The sequence below is a fragment of the Xiphophorus hellerii genome, chromosome 5, assembly GCF_003331165.1.
Source record: "Xiphophorus hellerii strain 12219 chromosome 5, Xiphophorus_hellerii-4.1, whole genome shotgun sequence".
Lineage (NCBI taxonomy): Eukaryota > Metazoa > Chordata > Actinopteri > Cyprinodontiformes > Poeciliidae > Xiphophorus > Xiphophorus hellerii.
The window spans coordinates 9218646-9241983 of record NC_045676.1 but is presented as its reverse complement, the minus strand read 5'-3'; the positions used below and the strand labels follow the sequence as shown (position 1 = coordinate 9241983).

Below are 23338 nucleotides of genomic sequence, written 5' to 3'. Positions count from 1 at the left end.
GTGGAAAATGATAAATAAAGTCTTTCATTAGATGATGTTTAACTCTCTGCTTTCGATTTGGAGTGATACATATGTAGAAAATGTGTTTTTTATTTACTCGTACAATGACTGTGAGTATATTTACTCACAGTCATCAAACTTTGGTCATCAAACCAAAGTTTTCCACTGACTTACGAGTCAAGAATGAATCACTGTTTATTAGACGTTTGCATTTCACACGCAAATCTGGTAATAAATTTAGAAATTCTCGCCACAGTTCGCTCCAGCTTAGTTTCACCAGAAACCAAAAACACGATGATTATTATTATTGAATTAGAGGGGGAAAAAAATGGAGTGCAAATAAACATGACTTTGCGGCCTTTCTGTTCCCCTGGTTTTCATTCAATACATCAGAAGGAGATTGTTGTTGCATTAACCTTCTTCTTTTAAACCCGACCTCAATGGTCTCTGTTGAAACACAACCGTGTCAACACAACGTGTCGACACTTTTTGCAGAATTTCCAACGCAGTCTGCTTCCTCTTAATCAGATTTATTTAATTCCTCCCTCGTCGAGCCTTCTGTCGTGGGTGGTTTTGCGCCCCACTGCAACCTTCCTGTGATTCCTGCACATTTGGGTTTATTTTTAAGCAGAGCCGGGTCGTTTTTGGTGCTGCTGCCTCGAGCGTGCAGCGCTTCAGTTTGTGTGTGAGGAAGCTTTGTGGTGTGGGTTCAAAGGTTTCAGCGCCGAAGCACTTCCTCGTCCTCGGTTGCTCACATCACTCCGACCTAGAGAGATCAGCCTGTGAGCGCGCTGACCATGTGTCCCTTCTAGCTTCATGTGAGCCTCCAGTCTGTCAGACGGCGACAGCAGGAAGTCTCTGGGATGCTGAGGAGCTCTGGAGGAATGTAAAAATCTGGTGAGTGTTTGCACTTTTTATTTTTGTTTCATTCTAACCACTTGTACACATCTGCTCATATACAAACACTTTCCTACATGTGTAATCTGAAAAACTACACAAAACTTATGAACTCCTCGTTTGGTTTCATATTGAATACTGGAGACTCACTGCTATAGTTAAAGATTTTAGGATTCCCAGGAAGGTTTCTCCACGTTTAGCATCACATTTTTATATTCCTCTAATTCTAAAATGATTAACAATTTGCTAGAATGACTCTTTGTTCATCTTTGGTCATTTCTGAGACAAAATCTCGATCGCAGCGAACTGGGTTGTATTAGAAAGCTTCCGGCACACAGAGAACTTCACCAGCAGCAGCATAAATCACTGCCTTCAAACGTAAACGTCTCCTGCAACTCATTGATGAAGAGAAAACCTGATCAGAAATGAAGTTCAATGACCTTCAAGAATTGAGTTTACACAAGAAACCCCTTTAAGATGTAACACACACACACACACACACACACACACAGGTCAAAGGTTAAACATCTGCTCCTTTTGATGTACTTTATGTTAAGTAAAAGTAGGATTTCTGTCTTTTCTAGGCTTTTAACACTTTACTGGTGTGATTTTAAAGTCACCTAAGCTAAATTCAAGTGTAAAAATGCTCTTCCACTTCATTCATTTTACACAGAGATGAAACCAAAATAGAAATGTTTCAGAAAAATGAATTACATCCCAAAACGAGCAGATAAGCACAAAATACATGAGTCAGGAACTTAAAGGGGGGATTGTTTAGCTAAGATTTTCAGACACTCTGGAGTAAAAATATCCCAGTTTTCATTGTTAAACACATCGATTATTGCAGTTAGAGTAATGTTATCTGTAACATTTGTAGTTTTTTACGCCAGCTGAGCAGCAGTGTGCAGCAGAAGGTGGTGGAGGTTTAGCAGGGTGTTACTTTCTCCATAGAGTCGAAGAAGGAGACCATTTATTGTTTGTTAAATTAACCTTTTGGTTTAATATAAGACACACAAAGCAGACAGTTTTCATGATTTCCGACAGTTTTTGCTCTGACCCAACAAGTCTCTAGTTGTAAACGATGTCCTTCTTCACAAAAATGCATATATATACATTAACTACTGAGCATTTATTTAAAATCTGAAATGTTTGTCCCAGATTATTTTAAAAAAAGTTTTTCTAATCTCGTAGTTCTTGTCTGTGTGGACTGAATGTGAATCCATTCTGCAGGAAACCCGTGTTCATGGTTGGAAAGCATTTCTGTTCATCTAAAACCAAAAATCTACGTCTTAAGATTCAAAGTTTTTATTCAGTAAACTGTCACAAACATTCATTTTGGAAATGTACAAACTAAGCTATTTACTCTATGATTTGCGGCACTAGTGGCTTTTATTTTAGTGTTATTGAACAGGAAAGAGGAAGACATGCGGGCCGAGGACACGATTGACAACCTCAGTGCATGATGTCCTGCCTCACTTTGGATATATTCATTACATATTTTGCTGTCAGTACGTCTTTGAGCACACAGAATGACAGTCTTTCACAAAATACTTCAATTAGTTAATTAAACCTCCTAAATTCAGCTTAAATTTGCTGCTATAAAACATGGCAACCATGGTCCAAAACCGTCTGGTTTCTTTCAGCAGTATTGTGAACTACAATACTGCGCTCCTTTAAATGTGTCAAGTGCACACACTGAGTCATGAGACGTGTTGCATTCAAGTGACAATGGTGCTCTTCTCAGAGCTGTTGGGTGCAAATTTAAACCTCAGTGTTAGATTCAGTTTCAGATGGTTCCTTCCCTGGTCATTAAACAGTTTTGCTTTGGGGGGTTTTTTATTATTTTTTTTCAAGTCTGAGAAAGTAGTGAACCGTTATTTATCAATCCTTTGTTATCAACCCTTGTAGAAAAGAAAGCAGTGGTGGCATCCAGGAGGGCAGAGAGGAGAGCAATGGCCGCTAATCTCAGTGCCCAGCCGTCACCGGCCCTCTGATGGAGGAAGACATTTTTAATGCATTGTAGCATTTACTTACTTAATTATCTAGTTAGTTATGCCTATGTCCATTTATTTATCTTTTATAGTATGCTGCTTTGACTCATCATATTCTCCCCTTATAAATGACGCTGCATTAAAGGCCTGCTGAAAATTAAGTACGACTTTCGATTTTGGTTTCTCATCACCGGCCCACGATGGCCCGCCCTTTCAAAAACCTTCTGCATGAACTCCTGCACAAAAACTACATTTTGACAGCTTAGCAACAAGAAGAGACCACTGTTAAACATTCAGTCTTTCCAGGTGTATTTTAAAGTTAAACTAGTTGATTTATTTGTTATAGTTATGCTTCGTGGAGTATTGGGGCTAAAGCACCTAATTATCACCCAAAACATCTAAATTAAATTCACAGGATATGGTTAACTTACTGGGAACCAGAAACTGAAATCTACAATGTCATTGTCTCGTTTTATCCTATAACTCCGTGACTGTTTTTCCGTAAATATGAGGTTCAGATATAAACCAGAGAAAGAATGTAGTTCTGCTGCCCCCTTCTGGACAGTAAGAGTATTTTGCGTAATATTTGTTTCTGGTTCCACTGTTTAGGGTTTTTTGCCGTGTTACTGAGAGCACGGCAAAAAGCCTAATCTAAACCATTTCTAATAATAACTTTCACATGCTTTGTCAAATTTTCTGAAGCTAAATTTAACTGCGTCATCTCTTTCTCTCTTTTTTTTTCTTGTTGTATCTTACTTAGAATCAGCTGAGTGATGCCTCGGTCTTTTCTGGTGAAGCGCGGAGGACTGCACCACCTTCGGGTCGCAGTGAGAAGCCCCAGTCCCGGTTCCACCCCGGTAGTGTTCGGCAAGCTAGAGAAAAACGTGGAGTCCTGGGACGCGTCCCTGGGGTGCTCCGCAGCCAAAGAGCCCGATGAAAAGCAAGCGTCTATTCTAACTTCACAGGCCGATATTTATGTTTCCAGTTGCGCCGATGCAAACATGCAACTTCAGCAATTCAGTCCAAAATCTAACGGTAGGTGACATATTCCTTCATAAGTCAACTTCGTTTAAATTTCCAAACCTTCTTCATGTACCTCTGCTTTGTATAGAGCATGTGTGTTAGGATGAAAGGAGTAAAATTCATGTTAGTGTAACATGTTCTATGCTTAAATTGCTGGAAATTAAGATTTAATGTGATGTAAAGTCTTTGAGTGTCTCCAAGTGGTTTTAAGCAGTTATTATCTGATTTAATCTGAAAACCAAATAGATTTGGCTCATTCATCTCAAACTTGATGAATCAAGTTATAAAAATAAAAGACTTGAAACTTTAATTGTACAGATGTTTTTACTGCGAAAACACAATATTTGTACCAAGTTTTTTGGTTTAGTTTCTAGTTTCAAGATCAAAAATACGTTTGAATATCTTAGTACACTTGAAATAAGACAAACAAACTTACAAGTAACTTTTCTTAAAGATGTATGAGCTTAAGTAATTTATTCTTTAATATTGATGAAAAAGTAGTAGTTGCACTGACAGATTATTTCACGCCACACATGCAGTATTTAGATTGAGAGCATACAAGTGTTGAAAAAGTTTTCAAATTTGATCGTCGGAGGTTTCATTTTTATAGGTTTATGACGATGTGATTTTTTTTTTTTTTTTAATACCCTGCATTTCTTTTCTATAGAGTGTGCCTTTATCAAAGAGGAGAAAGGGGGCGCTGTCTCTCCCGCAACAGGAGCATGGCTGAGTTCTGCCGTGAGCTCAGATTATCCAGACAAACTGTCGGTGGACCTGGGACATCTGACTCTGCCACAGCACATCGAGAGGGAGGCGAGGAGCAGCAGCTGCTCCAGGATCAGTGTACTGAGACACGAGTGTCTGCTCTGTGGCAAAGTATGTCAACATTTCAAACTATTCACAATTTGCATGTTTTTGCGCTTCCATTTGAGTCTCTACTGCGACTAAACAAACCCCAAAAAATAAAACCCATAGAGCTGATTTTTAGGATTAAGTTAATGTTTTTTTGGGATCTGGAAAATGAGCTAGCAGCCCAGGCAAAGCCCGTTACCAAGCAACCCCAGAGAAGCCCAGCCCGTTACCTAGAAACCCCAGAGAAGCCCAGCCCGTTACCTAGCAACCCAAGGAGAGCTCCTGCACAGTTGCTCAGCTGTATTTTTCTTGTATAACTGTGTATCTGTTTGCAGCCATTTTTATGTGAGTATAAACACTGACTTCTGTGACCATTTTGAATTTAAAATGACAAGAGGTCCTAAAACAGTTACTTTTGAAAGTAGATCAAAATACTACTTTCTATTTAGCACAACTGAGCCGACTAAAATACCATTATCTGAGAATGATTTTGTTTTAAAGAAAATGTAGTGAACATGTTTTGTATGCTCTTACCTGTTCTAGAAAGCATAATAAGTCGCCTTTAAGAGCTAAAAGACGTTTGCACCAAGAACTCTCAATATTTGTAGATTTTTTAAATATTTGCAAACACGTTCTAATGTTTAACCAGACTCCCTGACTAGTCTAGTTAAACATCATTCATCTCTTTTCTGCAGATATTTTCATCTCTGTCAAGCCTGAAGACACATATATGTAAAAGTCATGGAAACAAAGCTACCCACTTCAAGGCCAGCAGGGCTGATAATAAGAAGTCTTCACACAGGGGCAAGGTCAGAGCCACAGATGCTTTACAGATCATTTATATTCAGAAAGCAGCACTGAATGTTGTATTTTAACGACTCTTACTTCCACGTTTCAGGAGAAGACCTTCGGCTGTGAAGTGTGTGGGAAAGTTTTCAAGCGCTCCTCCACCCTCTCCACTCACCTGCTCATACATTCGGACACGCGGCCCTACCCCTGTCAGTACTGCGGCAAGAGATTCCACCAGAAGTCGGACATGAAGAAACACACATTCATTCACACAGGCAGGTTTATGCTAGCCGCTAGCATTGTTGACACGAAGATGCTGAGTTGAGCTTCTGATAGTTACTGAAACTTAATGTTGTACACTGCAGCTGTGACACACCAATACTGTAATGAGATGCAAACTGGTGTGTAGCACAATGTATAAAAATGTTCGACAGTTCTATAAGCTGCTGCGCTTTTTATATATTTTTATATACAGGTCTGGAAAAAATGAAGAGACCACTTAGAATGATCGGTTTCTCTTATTTTACTTTTTATAGGTATATGTTTGAGTAAAATGAACATTGTTCTTTTATTCTATGAACTACTGACAACATGTCTCTGAAATTCCAAGCAAATATTTTGCATTTATTAGCAGAAAATGAGAAATGGTCAAAATAACAAAAAAGATGCAGTGCTTTCAGACAAAGAAAACAACTTCATATTCATTTAGAAACAATAATCTAATATTTTAACTCAGGAGGAGTTCAGAAATCAATATTTGGTGGAATAACCAGGAGGTTTTCAGTCAGTGCAGTGGGCTCTTAGTTTTTTCCAGAGCTGTAGTTTAGCTGCTACCCAGTAGGGGGCGCATGCTGCTCGTAGAGAGAGCGATTCCTGTCTGCATGCTGAGTTTAGCTGCACAACTCCTGATTTAATTACAACAATTTGAAAAGGTTTTAATCTTGGCAACAGAAAAAGGACTCTTTACACAAAAAGTATAAGTATTTTTTGAGTAAAAGTAGGATTTTCTTTTCATTTTATCTTACTATAGAAGACGAAAACGACAGTATAAGTCTATTGGTGCGTCTTTCTATCAGTAGTTTTTTATATTTATTTATTCATGAGACTGTCCTGGGAAAACAGTGTCTTCAGTCAGAGGCTTCTTTAAATTCACTGTAACACAGACACCTACAAGAGATCTTTCCTGCCAACATCCATTACTATCTACAGTAACTCTTAATTTAAATTAATATGAGTTGCAACAACATTTAATTTCCCTTTGGGATCAATAAAGTATTTTTGAATTTGAATCAGTAGCATTTTAATCATTAATATCATGTAGAAATGAAATAGAGGAATGACATCACGTGCAATTCAACCCTTCAGAAACTCTTAAACCTTGACCTGTTGGCCTTTTGCAGGGGAGAAGCCTCATGTTTGCCAGATATGCGGCAAAGCATTCAGCCAGAGCTCCAACCTCATCACGCACAGCCGAAAGCACAGGGACGACCGGCCCTACCGCTGCACTCTCTGCCACTACAGCTTCCAGCACAAAGTGGACCTGCGGCAGCACCAGGAGCACCACTGCACCTACCGCTGACCTCTGACCTTTCTCCTTCATCTCAGAAAACACTTTGAGGACAGAAATCCCCTCCATCTGCTGTTCTGTTGATCGGGTCTCGTGTATCTACAGACTTCGCTCAGCTGTGTGTCTTTTGTGGCCTAAAACATCCATTCATATGAAAAGAAAGACTGCTGCAGCTTCGGATGGAATTTACATGTTTAGCTACTGCTGCGCTCTGCACTAAGCCTTTCAAACATAAACATTTTCTTAATCAATTTCTGAGATCTGAATATATTTGCAGAGATGTTTCTCATGTTTATTTACTGCACCAGGAGAAGATAAGGCAAAAAAAAGGTGGAAAGTTTCAAAACTTCTTAGCGTATCATTAGCTTATTTTTATTTAATTGTGTTGTACAAGAGAAATGTTTCTGGCTATGGGATTTGCAACCTTTAAGACTCACAGAAAGGTATTTATTTTACCATTTTCAAATAAGTCTAATTTGTATGAAGCTATAAGAAATACTTTTATTTGTACTACAAAAGCTCTGGATACAGATTTTATTTTTTTTTAACTGTCGTCTGTGTCCTGAACACCTTTTTTCAGATGAATACTTTGTCACTTATGTGGTTTGTTGAAAACGTTAAAATATTTACTCTTCTGAAGGCAATTAGTTTATTCTATTTAGTGTTACCAGAATAAATGTGTTCACAGATTTGCATTTCTGAAAACCTGAAAAGTGATGTATTATTTTCCTTTCATTTCAAAATCATGCTGTACTTTGTGTTTGTCGGATAAAAAGTCAACAAATGGAATGAATTTTGAGTTTGGGCAAACTCCACTTCTAGTCCTTCCCCATGTTATGCAGTAGCTCTAGTAGGAACGTAATAAACACTTAATGGACTTAACAAGCAAGCAAGAATATAAGACACTGGTCATACTCCACTTTAGTTTTTAACTTGTTGGACATTATTACCTCCCTAACACCTGGGTAAACAAATGAAATTACCACGAACATGATTTTTCTATAATTGGCACACAGTTATCTCACTGAACCTCTTTACCTCATTTACACTTGATTGCATGTGGGGTTCAGACCTGCAGGTTCTGGGTAATCAGTGCAAACTGACAGGAAACAAAGAAAATTAACATGAGTTTATTATTTAAAGTACAAGACAGAGTCAGTTTCCCTTAAATGACGTACTTTCTGTTTGGTGTAAGATATCAGCTGTGGCAAATTGAATCCCAAGTCTTTTGTGAAGTCATCAAGCCTAAAGTCAACAAATAAACTGTTACCATGAAAATGTTGCAGCCTTCAGTTAATTGCATTTGGTTGCAACATGAGAAAATTATGCATTTTGTTACATTTATTTCAATAATAAGTGTTTACCATTTTATCAAAATTTATTCAGCAGTATTTGATTACAAATGCAAAACATTCTGCACAAAACATGAATTTCTCTTTACGCATCAGATTTAACACTGTGGGAATAATGGACGCTGTTGATTCTAAACATGACTTTTCCACCACTTTAGCTCCGACTAAATAAAAATATATTCAATACACAGATAACTGTGTAATCTGTGTATTCAACAAATGGATTGAATTTTATTGAAGGTATTTATTTCACTGTGGAGACATACAGTAGATCAAACATATAGTAATCTAAAACGGTTGCATGCATGAAAGTATTTTTTTCTTTTTCGCTGAATACACTCTGGCTTATCAGCCGCAGACTTTAGAAGCCGTTTCTTTTGTACCACTTGGCTCTGGCAACAACATCATTGGAGTAATCTTTGCCAGTCGTTTTTTCATCCACATTTTCATACGAATGGACATTACCATCCCCCATGTTGTAGGCCGCTATTCCCCCTGCAGAGAAGAGAAAAGTCATAATGATCAAACTATAACAACCAGAATGCCAATGTGCTTTTTAAATATTTTTTTATTAGTTCACCAACTTATCCTACAGCCTGCTGAAGAAAAAATATATACCAGAGTAAAGTGATCAACAATGGCACATGTAATATTTAAACTATTTATTCATTTGAACAGCAAAGATGTGAACTTGCCAATGAATGCTACACAGAGTCAATTTGAATGCTGAACAGCAGGGGGCGCTTTATTAGCTATAGAGCGGCGGTAAGCCTCTCAAAATGTGCAATGCAATAGTAAAATGTTCAGTCAGAGAGGTGAGCCACAGCCTCAAATGTTCATGTTTCAACAGAGCGGATTTGTAGATATGAAGTAGAATAATTTATGTAAGAGGGAAGAGGACGTTGAACCTGGTATTGCATAACATCGATATATAATTACCAAAGTTTCAATTCACCCCAATCTTGAGTTTTCTCACAAGTGAAAGAAAGGCAGTTGGAAGACTTTTCAGACAATTGCTCAAGAGTATTTTCTCAAAGAGGCTATTGTGAGAAACAAACCTTTCAGCTGCTGCTCTTTGCTCCAGTTCGGGAACTTGTTCTGAATCCTTTTGATGAAATGAACAAGGATCCCTGTAGCTTGGCGGAGATGCTCCTCGCTGTCCCAGTCTCCTTCCTTATGGTGATGTCTAATATCCACCTACATGTTTTTGGAAATTGAAATAGTTGTAAATCTTTCTTTTGGAGTCAATTGCCAAGATTTTGCACGTTAGACCTAAATAGTATTTGTTGACCTGCATGAGTCCCCAGGCGTTACCGTGATCCCCCCAACCGTCATGCAGGACGTTTCCAGCTCTGGACTCTCTGGAGATGATGGCAGCAATAAGGGCGGGATCGATACCAGACTGACTTCCCACTCTGTTGATTTTTGATTTGTACTTATTCATTCTTCCAGAATCCGTTTGGGCCATGGTTTCTGATGCCCTCACACCTGTTTGGAGAAGTTACAATTTCACAAGTTTGTTCTTTTTCAGCACAATAGATCAACATTTTCAGTTCAGTCATATGCTTATCTTTAGTATTTACCAAAATAACCCAGTCTGTCCTGCTGAGAGGTCTTCTCAGAAGCACCTGAAGCTTCAACTCTGTTGATGTCTCCATAACCTGTAAACATATCAGCATTTACATAAAGTGCATGAAATAGACAAATCTTTACATAAAATCAAATGCTTTCTTTAACCACATCTCCAGCTACACTGTCTGAAATGATACTTGGTTTTTGCCTACTTAATGAAACACTTTAGATTTAAGGCCAAAAAAAAAAAGTCTCTTACTTTTAAGTCTGACATCAGCATTTGACCAGACATCATGCATCATATAACCAATAAAATACTCACTCATCGTTGCAGTTTCTCTTGCTGAAGTTCACTTTAAGCTGAAGTGGAAGATCTGCTCCCTGTTCAGCAGTCAGGAGTGGACTAGGAACGTGCTGGATGCAGGACAGGCTTTTATAACCTTTTTCCTTTCACGTTTCGCTTTCATTCTGACATACTGCAGTTGGTTTTAGTTTCTGTTTCACGTCTATTTGTGCTTTCACACTCAACGTCAGTTGTTTGCAGAGGAGGGAGACGCACCCAAAGGAAAAAGTTTCCCAAGAACCACGCCCGATTAGACGGGCGTTTTCTTTTTTAAAAAAGATATCACTCGCTAGCTTAATTATTGTGTCAGAGTGTCATTTATTTATTGACTAATTTTACTTCCTTTTGCACAAACTTATTCTGCCCTTTTTGATCAATGCAGGACGTAGTGCACAGAACATTAATTTCTCCTTAGACTACAGATTGACTCAGACAAATAAAAACCTATCAAACCAGGCGGTGTAGTACAGAAGCGTATTATTGTCAAGCTTTTAAACACAACTACACACTACACACACTACATTACAATAAAATTATATTATTCAAACGTAACAATTATCTTTCATAAACATGGTACTTTTATCAGATAATGTGCTGTTGTGGACTGAGTTTACTGATGGACCGGAACCATGTGACCACACATGCAGGAAATTCAGTCGACACAAATAATCAGACTTTACTTATTTTATTCTTTTTAGCGCTAAAAAGAAAGAGACGCTTACCCTTACAGGCTTATGTGGATGTCAAGTGTAAAGACCCGAATCTATACAGCATCTGCTCAAACATGGAAGACACATTGCTTATATCCTAAAGTCCGCCTCCTGGTCTGCTGATGTGTTACGTCACTAAGGTCCTTCTAGTGGTCAGACGATGAGCTAAAGTTAAGTTTCGTTTCTACAGAAAGTGTCCATACCAGTAGTTCAAATTTGTCCTCTGTAGAGGACATTTGTAAACTTGAATATCTCCCACCCACTGCATACTGCTGAATTAATTCCTTTTGCTATCTACAGAGGACATTTAGGGCTTTTCAATGATACCAAATGTGAAGGAGTGGGGCTTTTGAACCTTACTTTTCCTCACTCAGAAAATGGCGTCCGTCTGTACAAGCACATTTTATGGGAAGAAAAAAAGTAAGTCCATAATACTTCTTATTGTGCAAATTTTGGTTAAAAATGTTGTTGGCATATTCTAAATAAGTCTCTTAGCAACATATTAAAACATTCTATGAAGTATTTTGACTGTATTTTATTGTAGTATTTAAAAGTTGAAAAATTGTCCTCTGTAGTGGACATTTGTAGTTATTTCCTCTGTTTTTTTGGTTTTTTTTGTTGATTTCTTTAAATGACAAGAAAGGGAGTCGTTCTCAGATGCAGAGAGAATTTTACTGCGGATTATTGATGGAGACTCAGATATTGAGTTGTCTGATGAAGAAGGTGAAGATGCAATGTTTCAGGCAGAAGCAGAGGAAGTTGATTCAGAGAGCTCTGAGGATGAAATTCAGGCAGGGCAAGCAGATGCAGAGTCAGATGAAGCAAGACAGTCCACATCTCAGTCCAGTAGGCGTCCTCTGTGGAGCCAGAATACGAAGTACACCTTGAGTTTGTATTCTAAAAAAACGTATTTATTCTCTAAAAATTGAGACTCATTCTAATTTTGTTTTATTTTCCTTTATTGTTTTTTTTTAAGATTCCAATTCCAACACAGTGATTCTCCCATCATTCAGAGCAATGATGCCATGACACGCCAAAACTAGACCCCAATGGATTATTTTAAGCAGTACATTGATGACTCTGTGTTTGAAGTGATGGCCCTGTGCACAAATCAGCGTGAAGTCCTTGTGTCTGGAGCAACATTAAATACCACTCCTGATGAACTGAAGACATTCTTTGGGAATTCTATTTACATGGGCTGTCTAGGATACCCAAACATTCAAATGTATTGGGCCTCAAATACGAGAGTTCAAATTGTGGCAGAATCTATGACCAGAAATCGGTTTTACAAGCTTAGAAACTCCATCAAGATCGTCAATGACCTTGATGTCTCAGATGATGAAAAAAGAAGTGATCTCTTGTGGAGAATCAGGCCCCTCTTGACCAAAGTAAGGCAAGGATGTTTGAGTCTGCCTAGAACAGGGAAATTGTGCATTGATGAACAAATGGTTCCATTTACTGGTCGATGCCCAGTGCGCCAGTATGTACCAGGCAAACCACATCCAACTGGATTGAAAGTGTTTGTCTTGGCTGCACCGACTGGTCTGGTCTTGGACTTTGTAGTCTACCAAGGTAAGACTACCTTCCAAGTTACAGGAGGAAATGGCATTGGAGAACAAGCTGTTCTTCATTTGGCAGAGTCTGTTCCTCAAGGAACCCACCTGTTCCTTGACAGGTTCTTTACAACAATCAACCTCCTTGATACCCTGATGACAAAAGGATTAACAGGAACTGGAACGCTCATGAGTAACAGGATTCCAAAGGACTGTAAGATCATAGAGGACAAGACCTTCAAAAAGAAAGGAAGAGGTGAATCAGAGATGGTTGTCAGACGAAGCCCTTCTGAAGTTGCTGTCATAAAATGGTTGGACAACAAGCCAGTTGTCATGGCATCCTCTGCCTATGGCATTGAACCTCAGGACACACGCAGAAGATGGTCCAAGAAAGACAAAAGATTTGTCCAGGTGTCAAGGCCACTAGCAATTGCTGAGTACAACACCAACATGGGTGGCGTGGACTTGGTTGACCAAATGTTGAGTTTCTACAGGATGGCTTCTCGCACTTGGAAATGGACAGTGCGTGCAGTTTTCCACTTTTTTGACCTGGCAATTACCAACTCATGGCTTCAGTATAAGAGTGACTGCCAGTTTCTGGGGAAGAAACCACTGAAGTTGCTTAACTTCAAACTGCTCCTTGGTGAGGAGTTGATTACTCGGGCCCAAGCAGGAATTGGAAGTGACAGTGAAGATGACTACACTCCTCCACGTCAAAAGTGGAAACCACAGCCAAATGCAGCTCTGAGACACTACGGTGCCATCCATCTTCCAGAGATGGTGGACGAAACACATGCGTCAAGATGTCGCAGATCTGGCTGCACAAGCAAAACATATGTGATGTGCACAAAGTGCAAAGTGTTCCTTTGTGTTTCCAAGAAGGGGAATTGCTTTTTGAAGTATCATAGCAATTAAGCACAGGAATTGCTATGATACTCACACTAATATTTGTTAGTGTGATGATGGACAGTTTTGTCAATGTGAAATTCATTCTTATGTTGATGTTTGGATATTTTCTTTGGGACAAACTGGTTGCCATCAAGGTTCAATTTTAAACGTATGGAGTTCCGATGTCCACTGTAGTGGACATATGATATTTCAAAAATAAAAACTTTTTTTCCAAAAATTTTTTTTGCAGTCTTCTATTTACCTTACAAAGATTGTGGAATTTAAAAAAAATTGTGATTGGACAATATTTTTTTCCCTGGTAGTCAGGAGGATATAAAACAAAAGGCTTTTGTGTAGAATCTTTGTGTCCGTAGTTGTGTGTGCGTGCATGTATGGTGCGTGTCTGGAGTAAACGTCTCAACAGTGCTAATTAAATTGCACAAACGTAATGTAGTATTGTATAAACATCATCATTAAATTATACAAACGTGATAATTACGTTGTACAGGCATCATAATTTCATCCAGTAAGTGGCGATAGTATGCCTTCAGTCCAAAAATGTCAAACTCAGTTTTATTTTGGGCCAAATCAGGATTATGAATGTCCTCAAAGGGCCGGTTGTGGTAAAATGTATTGGTGAAATTCATTAATAAACCTCTAAAATATAACTAAACAGCTGCCTCTGTAGTGGTTATAAAACTATTTTAGACAACCAAAAGGGAAAACAAGATCTAGTGATCTGCGATCGATTATTTTGGTCTTTCGAGTTCAGCGCTACAGACAGATACAGTAAAAGGTAGCCTAAGTTTAATGAAGGTTAAAAACAATGTATTTTTCTTTAATGTTACTTTTCCGGCTATGTTTGTTTATAATTCTTGAAAAGTTCAACCTTTTAGATTTTAAGTTATGAGAGAGTACTTCTTAAAGTTAAATAATACCGAACATCATTACATTGATAGAATTTTGCAGAGGACAAATGAAAACTACAGAACACGACTATGGACAGAGGAAAAATAAAAGAATTAAATCTTCTGAGGTAAAAAGTCAGAATTCTGAGAATTTTAACTTTTTTTCAAATTCTGACTTTTTCCACAAAATTCTGAATGTTTTTCTTAGAATTTTGACTTTTTTCTCATAAGTCTGTATTTTTGCTCAGAACTTTGACTTTTTATTCTCATTTCTCATATTTTTCTCATAATTCTGTCAAACGTCATGCACACCCTAATTTTGAGACTTTCCCCACACAGCATGAGTGCATTTCACCAAACAGGAAGAGCAACAGGGTGGAGACAGGAAGCACAATCACCTCTGAATTCTCTGCGAGGAATAAACTCTGTTGATTCCTCTGCTACTAATTGTTTATTGACCCTCCAGCGGTTTTAAGCACTGGGGTCATTTGGACCTCATAAGTTTTTTACTCTGTGCCCTGTCTGGTGAGGTCGTACTAATCCCACGTGAGCTTTTCCATATTTGTGTGTGTGTGGTTTTGGAAACTGACGTTCTGATGGTAAACCCAGTACCACATTTTGAGCAAGCTATGTCTGAAATAATGTTTATTTTTTACGTAATAAATAAAATATTTTATATTTAAGGAGATAAAATGAATACTTCTGTTTCTTTTAAATGTTACAGCAGAATTTGGCCGGACAAAATACATCATATAAACAATAAAAGTACTCACTCATTGTTGCAGTTTCTCTTGCTGATGCTCACTTGGAGCTGAAGTGGAAGATCTGTTCACTGTCCTGCCGTCTGGGGTGTAATCGCAGTGGATGCAGGACAATCTTTTATAAACTTTTTACTTTCGTCTGTGTTATCACACTCAGTGCAACACAGGAAATTGTGCATGAAAAGTCCCATTCTGACCGTTGGAGTGTTTGTGTGCATTTTGAAAACAGGAAACCAGATTTTTACGCCAAGAGTGATAATGCTCGCTCATTTCCAGTACATCATTTGCTGTATGAAAGCAGAACATGTGGATGAATGTTGTTGTGCTGAAAATAAAGTCTTAAAATACAAACATTTAGTGTTTTACAGTATTAAAAAAAGAGGATCATTTAATGCTAGCTTTGGACAAAACGTTTGGCTCCTTCTTCCTCTTTTAATTTTGCCCGGGATCGGCGAGTGACGTTCTCCGTGGGCGACGTGCAGCGACCGCGTGCTGCTAAAACGAAACAACAACAAAACGTGTTGACGTCACAGATCACGGAGTTTAATCTCATACAAAGCAACGCATGAATCAGTTAACAAAGCTGCAGAGATACAGAGATATACATTTTATACAGACAAGGGGAAACAGACAACACGAAACACAGAGACATACAAAGGCGCCCACGTGGAGAAAAAGATGGAAAAAAACTCAAACTCTCGGGTGCTGACCTGGAATTATAAACTAAAGAGGTGTTTCCCTATTTAATATATGCAAAGAAGGCGTTCCTCGTGCTGACCTATTAGAAACTCCCTCAGCACTCAGAGAACTTGGAAACTCCCCTCATTATGGCAAAGGTGTCTGTTTTTTGTCCAAGCAAAAGGGGCGGACCTCTTAGGTGCTCATCGCTGCCTGATACGGAAGATCCCTGGCGCCAAAGAGTCTCTTCCCCTCCCCATCGGACTGTAAATTTTATTGCTGTGGTGTCAGCGGGGGAGGAAAAAAAAGGGCCCTGCTTTGTCTGCTTACCGCATCTCAGACGAGACCTGTTCCAAATAAGAGTATTGTATATAACTGTTACACATGTCGTAGATTAACTGTATTAAGCACCAAAAAATAATCATTTTTCTTAACAACAGTCATCTAGGATGCTTTCTGTTGTCTGGCGAGGATTATTATGGCGTTGACTCAAATTCAGATGTTGAATGGAGTGTGGTTATGTAGAGATTTTATTGAGAAATATAAGAAAATCACAACTTTTTGTTATTATTTTTAACAGCTGCAGTCTGTTTTTTGTGATGTTTGTTGTTGGTTAGATAGAGAGTGAACTAGATCTCAAAAACAGTCAAATGTGGTGAAATTTTCTTTTATTCTTCTGCAACTGAAAAGTGACATTGCTTTAGGGAACATTTTGCCATCTCTACTCCATTACTCTATTAACGTAATTTGTTACTTTAGTATTCTTTAAACTAGTCTGGGAAAGAAAAGCATAATAACTTCTTAGTTAATCTGTTTAACAAAATCTGATATCAACCACATGGGTCTTAATTGAAGCTTCTTCATTGGATAAATTAACCAATTCACATTAATCAAACTACATCAGAGGTCAAAATTAGATTTAGGAATCTTGTGTCATCCTCTAAAATGTTCCCAACTTCTAATTTCTGAAAACAAGGAATCTCCAGGACAGGAGGTGTAGTTCACCACCTGCCTGTGGCCTTGGATGGTGTAGTTTCCTGTCAGGCCTCCTCCATTCACAGCGCAGAGCGCCAGGTGGTTCCGCAGCAGGTCCATGGCGTGGCGAGATGGCAGTGTGGCCGTGTAGTTTCCAATGATGGACACGCCGTAGCCCAAGGCGTTGTGTCCCCTGGTGTGTCTGCCGACGTGGTTCCAACCCCGTCCTTCATAGACGTAACCATCAGATCCAACCACGAAGCTGAAAACAAAGATACAACAAGATAGATAATTCAACATATCAGAAATCATGACATGAGTTGTTATGCGTTTTAGCAGCTGGTTCCCATACACTGTAAAACATTTGAGCCACATTTAGTATTTGTGTCTACTTTCTTCTACTCTCTAAATAAATGTAAAGTTTTAGATTTCGAACCTAAATGTGAGTTTGTGAAAGATAAAGGTACAGCAGTAACTTTCTATTCATTTTGTCAAACCTCCAAGAGTTGAATAAACTAGAGTTTTTAGGTTAGCACTTAAAAAAACTAAAAGAAGTAAAAGACAAGAGTGAGAACTATTTCCCAGAATGCTTAGCGGCTTGTTTTTGTATCCTGAGATGGAAGAGCGTTACATTGATCTGACTCTTGTATTTTACTAAGGAAAATTTTATTTTAGTGGTTGAGGATAATGTCCTGTTCACACTAAATGTTTCTGAGCTGAATTCATTGTGATGTTTAACAAAATTCATTATCAGATCAGAAATTTTGTTCATGCAATTTGAAACAAATAAAACAGGCTCATGGTTATCAGAACTATTCAACTTTGTGAACCCTTATACAACAAATTTAGTCAAAGAAAAGATAACATATGATCACATTTTTAATTCAATAGTATAGGTTTCGATCTTCATATCCAATTCTGCAACAAAGTGGAACTTTCAAAACTTGATTACCTATATCCAATGTCATTCCATCCACGATCTTCTTGGTGAAAACGTTGCATGGACCTCATGTTATGGGAGCATCTTGAGAAAGATAAACAAGGCGCCGAAGGCTCGTAAGTATGGTGAACATAGAGAAACTTGAGTGGGAGGGAGAGTGGAATCGGTGTATCCCGTGAAGCTTTCGCCCCCCACTGGCAGCGAGGGATGATCTGAGGGCAATCTGCATTCAGGAGGACACCGTTAATTAGTTCCTATCTCAGAACACCATCATTTATATATGTGTCAGTTTATTGTACAATGCCAAAGTATTTTTGTGCTTCCTGCCCTTCAAAACAAAGTGAGACTTTGTCTATGATTGTTTTATTTCTTTGCTAAATTTATAACTTTTCATCTTGAGGTTTTCTATATTTGTAACCAATAGTCTGCCTTTTCTTTTAATCCTACATTTTTTTGCAGCACATTAATCAACATTCTTCAAATTTTAAAGTGCTTCTTGCTATGCTACAGTTTACTATGCTATGCTATTCTATGCTGTGTGGTATGGTTTGATATGTTATGCTAATATAATCTTTGTTATGCTATGGTTTGATATGCTGAGCTATGCTATGCTATTCTATGCTATGCTAGGTGGTATGGTTCAGTATTTAGCTAATTCATCATTTCTTCATAATCTGACCCACTTCTTTGCCTCTGCAAAAGACAAGCATCCCTACACAGCATGATGCTGCCACTATCACAGTTCTCTGTAGTGTGTTCAGACTGAATAGAAATCCATGCACTTTGTTGTGTTGATCTATCACATAAAATCCCAATAAAATACATTGAAGGTTGTTTGTAGCATGAGAAACTTGGTACAAATGTTTAAAAAAGTTCAAGGAATGTGAACATTTTTGTAAGTTGCTCTTTCACCTCTTTACAAATATATCATAATGTCACCAGATGACATCAAAATCTAAAATTAACAAAAGTACAGTTTGTCTAGCAAGAGCAAGTAAAAACTGATTTTGAAAGTTTATCTTTTAAGATCAGGTTTTACCTGCAGCCTTATTTTATGCTTAAATACCTCCGACATAATAACATTACTCACCCAGGTATCTGTGCATAAATGTATTTAATCCTTCCTGCACCGCCTTTCCCAAACTAGAGTCCTGAGCAATCCATTCTGTCTTCTCCAGCTTCCAGACCAATGTTAGTGTCGTCATCACTTCAGTGTGAAGATCAAGTGGCTCCAGAAGTTGCCTTGAAAGTTGCCTTCTCTTTGGGCTAATGTAGCTTGTCACAGCATCGATGCCTTGTTTCTCAGTCAGAGTGAAATTATAGTATCCCCTTAAGATCTCACTGAGGGCCAGAGGCTGCTCAGATGCTGGCAACTTGCTGAGATGCATGCCCAGTAGAAGTCCATCCATGCCACCATGTATAACAGCATCTGTGGCCAGAGTGGCAGGCCGAGATAACTTAAACACCTTTGGCTGCTCCACATTGTCCCAGCACCCGTTGGGACCCAGACGCATGGATGGTGGGATGTCCTGAAGGCTTAGAAACGACAGGCCTAACGTCCTACCGAGGGACAGAGGAAAGATCCCAAGAGCTTCTGTTCCTTCCATCGTGGCTTTCAGTCCTGATTCAATCCCTAACAATAGGGGTGCAAGAGCAACCGTGGTCCCGTCCGGAGCGAGGACCACCCCGCGCTCCTCACCGTTGTCAGTCACAATGTGGTGGATAGCCTTATCAAAAAAGCTGAAGGATGTTGCATTAAGGATTGATCCCTCCAAACCCTCTGTGTCACTAAGATTGTGCGATGCGCCTAAGAAATGGATAGTCATCAGATCATCATGGCCAGCCGTCCTCCGCAAAGCTCTAACCAGAGCCAGAGGCGACAGACCAGGGTTGGAGTCTTCAACCTGCTGCACAGCTTGGATGAAGCTCTCCATGTTACGCAAGTTGACGCCTGAAAGAAATATGATGGATGTTTATTATAGATCAGTAAAGTCATTGACCCAGAAAGCCACTCACTTTATGGACGTTCACTTGTGGCTTTTGAGATTGAGTCTTAATTACAAGCCTTAAACTAAAATGAATGTTGGACTCAATAAAAAACTGCTTTAAAGATGACCTATTATGCTTCCTTGAACAGGTTAGAATAGGTCTATAGACAATACAAAAAATGTTCATCAAATCTTTTTGCACAAAATCATTCTTAGACAATAAGATTTCAGTCTGGTCAGTTCTGCCTATTTTGAGCTGTTTTAGGACATCTTGTCACTTTAAATCCAATTAATCTGCTTCTGGCCACGTCCCCAACTCAACGTTTACACTTGCATCTGAAAATGGCAGTCAACAGATGCACAATAATACAACCACACATCTTTGAAAAGCAGAAGTGGAGCCGCGTGTCTTTTCCAGCAGCCATTGTACAGCAAATGCAAGCGGTAAAACCAGCTGACCAAATGTGCTGGAGCTCCACTTGGGTTGCTAAGGTGATGGGCTGGGTTTCCTAGGTAACGGTGTAATGCCCGCCAATGTGACTCAACAATCGGGAGGTTTCTGAAATTGTTCTGGACACCAAAAAACAGGAACTTATTGCCAAAAAATAAGTTCCTGCTTTAGTTTAAAGCAAGAACCAAAAACTACCCAAAAAATACCTGGGTGTTTTTTTTTAAGAGCAACGGCTGTTTTTAGAAGCACTTGAGACCCAAATGGAAATATAAAAATGTGCAACATGTACATTTTGAACAATAGGTCCCATTTAAAGAGAAAGCAAATATTTTTTCTGTGAAGACATGGATTCTTTTAATGACATTCCAGAGGAGATGCTGGAGAAACTGATTTCAGCCCAACCATGCAGATCTTGTAAGGCTTTGGAGTTTCAACAAACAGGACAAAAATGAATGTGATCCTAACAATGTTAAAAGACTATGTTTAATTTTGTTATGTGTTTTTTTCTCTCCCCTCCAGCAGGTATTTTGTGGGCTCTAGTGTCCCTTATATGAAAATAGACTGACAGGAAAGGGGAGAAGACATGTGGCAAATATCGTCAGGTCCAGATATAGAACCCACGACGGCCACGTCAAGGCCTCCAAATGTGGGTCGCGCTATCCCCTACGCCACCACAGTACGCCTGTCATGTGTTTTTAATAATGCATCCAAAACAAACATTTATGCTTACAATTACAAATATGCATCAACTACAATACTTTTTTTTTTATCCCAGCAAAGTTTTAAAATGTGAATTTTCTTACAAACGTTTCTCATGTCTGTGTTTAAAGTGTTAAGTAAATGAATATTGTCACATTTCTGTGTAAAGTATCTTCTTCCATATTAACCTCTTCAGATTAGGTGCCTTTTTCTTCTAGGATGATATTAACACACTTAGCTCTGTCAAAATTATCTGTGGATAAATGCTCTAGAAAGACAGTATTCAGTTATAAAGGTTAATTGTCTTTGAACTTATTGAGCTTACCTGCTGGCCTGTTGTAGACGGTTAAGAAGTTTAAAGCAAGAACCAAAAATGTAAATCGAAAAAAAATCATGTTGCATTTCCTGGTTGTTAGCTTTTAATGTCCAGTTTTTTGATTAAATAAGATAACAGGATACATCTAAGATTTGAGGAATCTCTTGTTTTGCGCTCTATCAGTTGCCATAAAAAAATCTCCTCCCCAGTAAGAGTCTGGAGGGGCTTCTGAGGGTTTTGTGTACGTTTCTTTTTGTGTGTGGGTGTACATGCTTGACTGCAATGTCCTGTCCCAATAGTACTATTTGCGCACTCGTTGGTACAAATATTGATTTAGCCTACAGTCAAGCAGCAAAGTCTGCTTCTCCTGGTTAATAAAAACAGCTATGATGAAGGTTTGTTTTTCTTTTTTTTTTTAAAAATAAGATCTGACATGTCATTGTTGTCCTTACAAGCAGATCCATTCATGGCTTCTTCTGTGTGTTTGCTTGAATGCAACCGATGTGAAAAATAAAGCACATGTAGAGTTACTATTTACCATCTAACTGCTGACTGCAACCAGAGTGAGGAAACATCTTAGTCACTGCTCATCATGACCAGTTAACTGAACGTAGATTTGTGGGGAAAAAACAAGTTTAGAAAACCTTGCTTGCAGGAGGATTTTTTTTATTTTTAGAAATCCTGCCAAGCAGCTTGTTCTTTTTCATGTTTAAAGGCTTTTAAATATCCATCTATGTGTAATTATTAGTGATAAAGAGCCTGAAATAAGTGGACTTTTTAATAATATTCTAATCATGTGGTCAAAACCTAGATTTTGCCTTTCTGTGTGGAGTTTGTCCGTTCTCTCTGTGATTTTGTGGGTTTATTCTCACTTAATCCCATAGTTCAGAAACATGCATATCAGGTAAAGTGACCACTCTAACCTGTAACCAAACCCTGTTTTATTAAATCAAATCAGGTTTGAGGAAGAATGGGTTAAGGATCCAATCTGAACTCCACCCAGCTATTTATTTTACACTTTAAACCAGATCAAATATAATCCAGAGTTCCTGGAAAGGCGAAGTAGGCCTTTAATCTACTGGAAATCTGGAATTAGAAACAAACATTGGTATCATTAGTGTTCAATTAATTTTATGACATTATTTGCCAAGTTCTGTACACCCAAAATGAAAATGTGAAACCAAAAAAAATTATATTTTTTGTCATGTTTAAATCTATTTATATCATGTTTTAGAATTCAATCTTCAAAATAATCTGGGTAAAAATAAAATAATATAAAATAAAATGCTGTAAGAGTTGAAACTACATTTGTAATGCACTTTTTTAAAAGGGTATATCTTTAAAGTTTTACCTTAGTTTTTGTGCTGTTGCTAATATAGTTTAGTTAGATATAGATACAAACTCAGAGTTCTGGGGCCCATTTCCCTCTGTGAAAATCTCTGTGGTTTCTCACTTCTCTTTCTGCAGGTGCAGACTTCTAGAATATTATTCTACTCTTCCTTCATCCTATTATCCATTTTTGATTTTTCATTTCCCTTTTCATTTCCATGTCCACTGAATTTTGAAATAAACTTAAAGCTATTTCTAAAGAAGCTTTTTTAATATAAATTTTAAAATGATTTGTGTGTTTTGGCTGTTAACCTTAAATAAATCCTTTGCAGAAACTGTGATTTGAGTTAAATTTAAATAAAAATGGATGCACACCAGTTTTACTTTGTTGGAAAGAAGGAAAACGTTGTTGTAATAAGAAAAACTCATAAATTAGTTGCTAGCCATCTATTCCTGCACAACACTCAAAATTTACTTGCATATCGTACACATAAAGGACCACTTTTCACATTTTAAGGTCACCTTAAATGACCTTAAAGGGAAGGTCAATTAAGGTGAGAACGTTTTTTGCAGTTCCACTGATTTAGAGGTATTGTGTAAGTTTTGGTTAGGGGTTGGGGTTAGGAATAGACTAGTAAAGTGTTTCTGTGAGGCATAAATGTAGCTACTAAAATGAATGTAAATCCATACAAAGTCCTAATACAAACCTCTGTGTGTGTGGCTCGTATCGCCACCTGCTGTCAGAACTGGGTCAGC

At 38.2% G+C, this 23338-nt stretch overlaps 3 protein-coding genes across 7 annotated transcripts; 1 reads left to right on the top strand and 2 right to left on the bottom strand.

Moving 5' to 3' along the window:
• The first annotated feature begins 527 nt into the window (after positions 1 to 527).
• Positions 528 to 7908, top strand: LOC116720021 (zinc finger protein Gfi-1b-like). The gene is made up of 6 exons (XM_032563009.1): positions 528 to 897; positions 3649 to 3923; positions 4579 to 4787; positions 5459 to 5572; positions 5662 to 5827; positions 6953 to 7908. Exons 2-6 carry the CDS (start codon positions 3662 to 3664, stop codon positions 7129 to 7131), a joined length of 930 nt encoding a protein of 309 aa, XP_032418900.1. The 5' UTR covers positions 528 to 897; positions 3649 to 3661; the 3' UTR covers positions 7132 to 7908.
• Positions 7909 to 8233: 325 nt separating this feature from the next.
• LOC116720022 (lysozyme g-like) lies at positions 8234 to 15307 on the bottom strand. Of its 5 annotated transcripts, XM_032563012.1 has the most exons (6): positions 11109 to 11183; positions 10366 to 10457; positions 10055 to 10132; positions 9763 to 9959; positions 9530 to 9668; positions 8234 to 8966 (listed from the first exon to the last, which is right to left on the bottom strand). In XM_032563012.1, exons 2-6 carry the CDS (start codon positions 10367 to 10369, stop codon positions 8833 to 8835), a joined length of 552 nt encoding a protein of 183 aa, XP_032418903.1. In that variant the 5' UTR covers positions 10370 to 10457; positions 11109 to 11183; the 3' UTR covers positions 8234 to 8832. The 5 variants fall into 5 exon arrangements, with proteins under 5 accessions (XP_032418903.1, XP_032418904.1, XP_032418905.1 ...); XM_032563013.1 differs by lacking the exons at positions 10366 to 10457; positions 11109 to 11183 and adding an exon at positions 15219 to 15307; XM_032563014.1 differs by lacking the exon at positions 10366 to 10457 and having other exon boundaries at positions 11109 to 11127.
• Positions 15308 to 16490: 1183 nt separating this feature from the next.
• pglyrp2 (peptidoglycan recognition protein 2) lies at positions 16491 to 21506 on the bottom strand. Its single transcript, XM_032563008.1, has 4 exons — positions 21263 to 21506; positions 18890 to 19750; positions 17812 to 18022; positions 16491 to 17121 (listed from the first exon to the last, which is right to left on the bottom strand). The coding sequence occupies exons 1-4, from the start codon at positions 21330 to 21332 to the stop codon at positions 16818 to 16820; spliced, it is 1446 nt and encodes a 481-aa protein (XP_032418899.1). The 5' UTR covers positions 21333 to 21506; the 3' UTR covers positions 16491 to 16817.
• Between the last annotated feature and the right edge of the window lie 1832 nt (positions 21507 to 23338).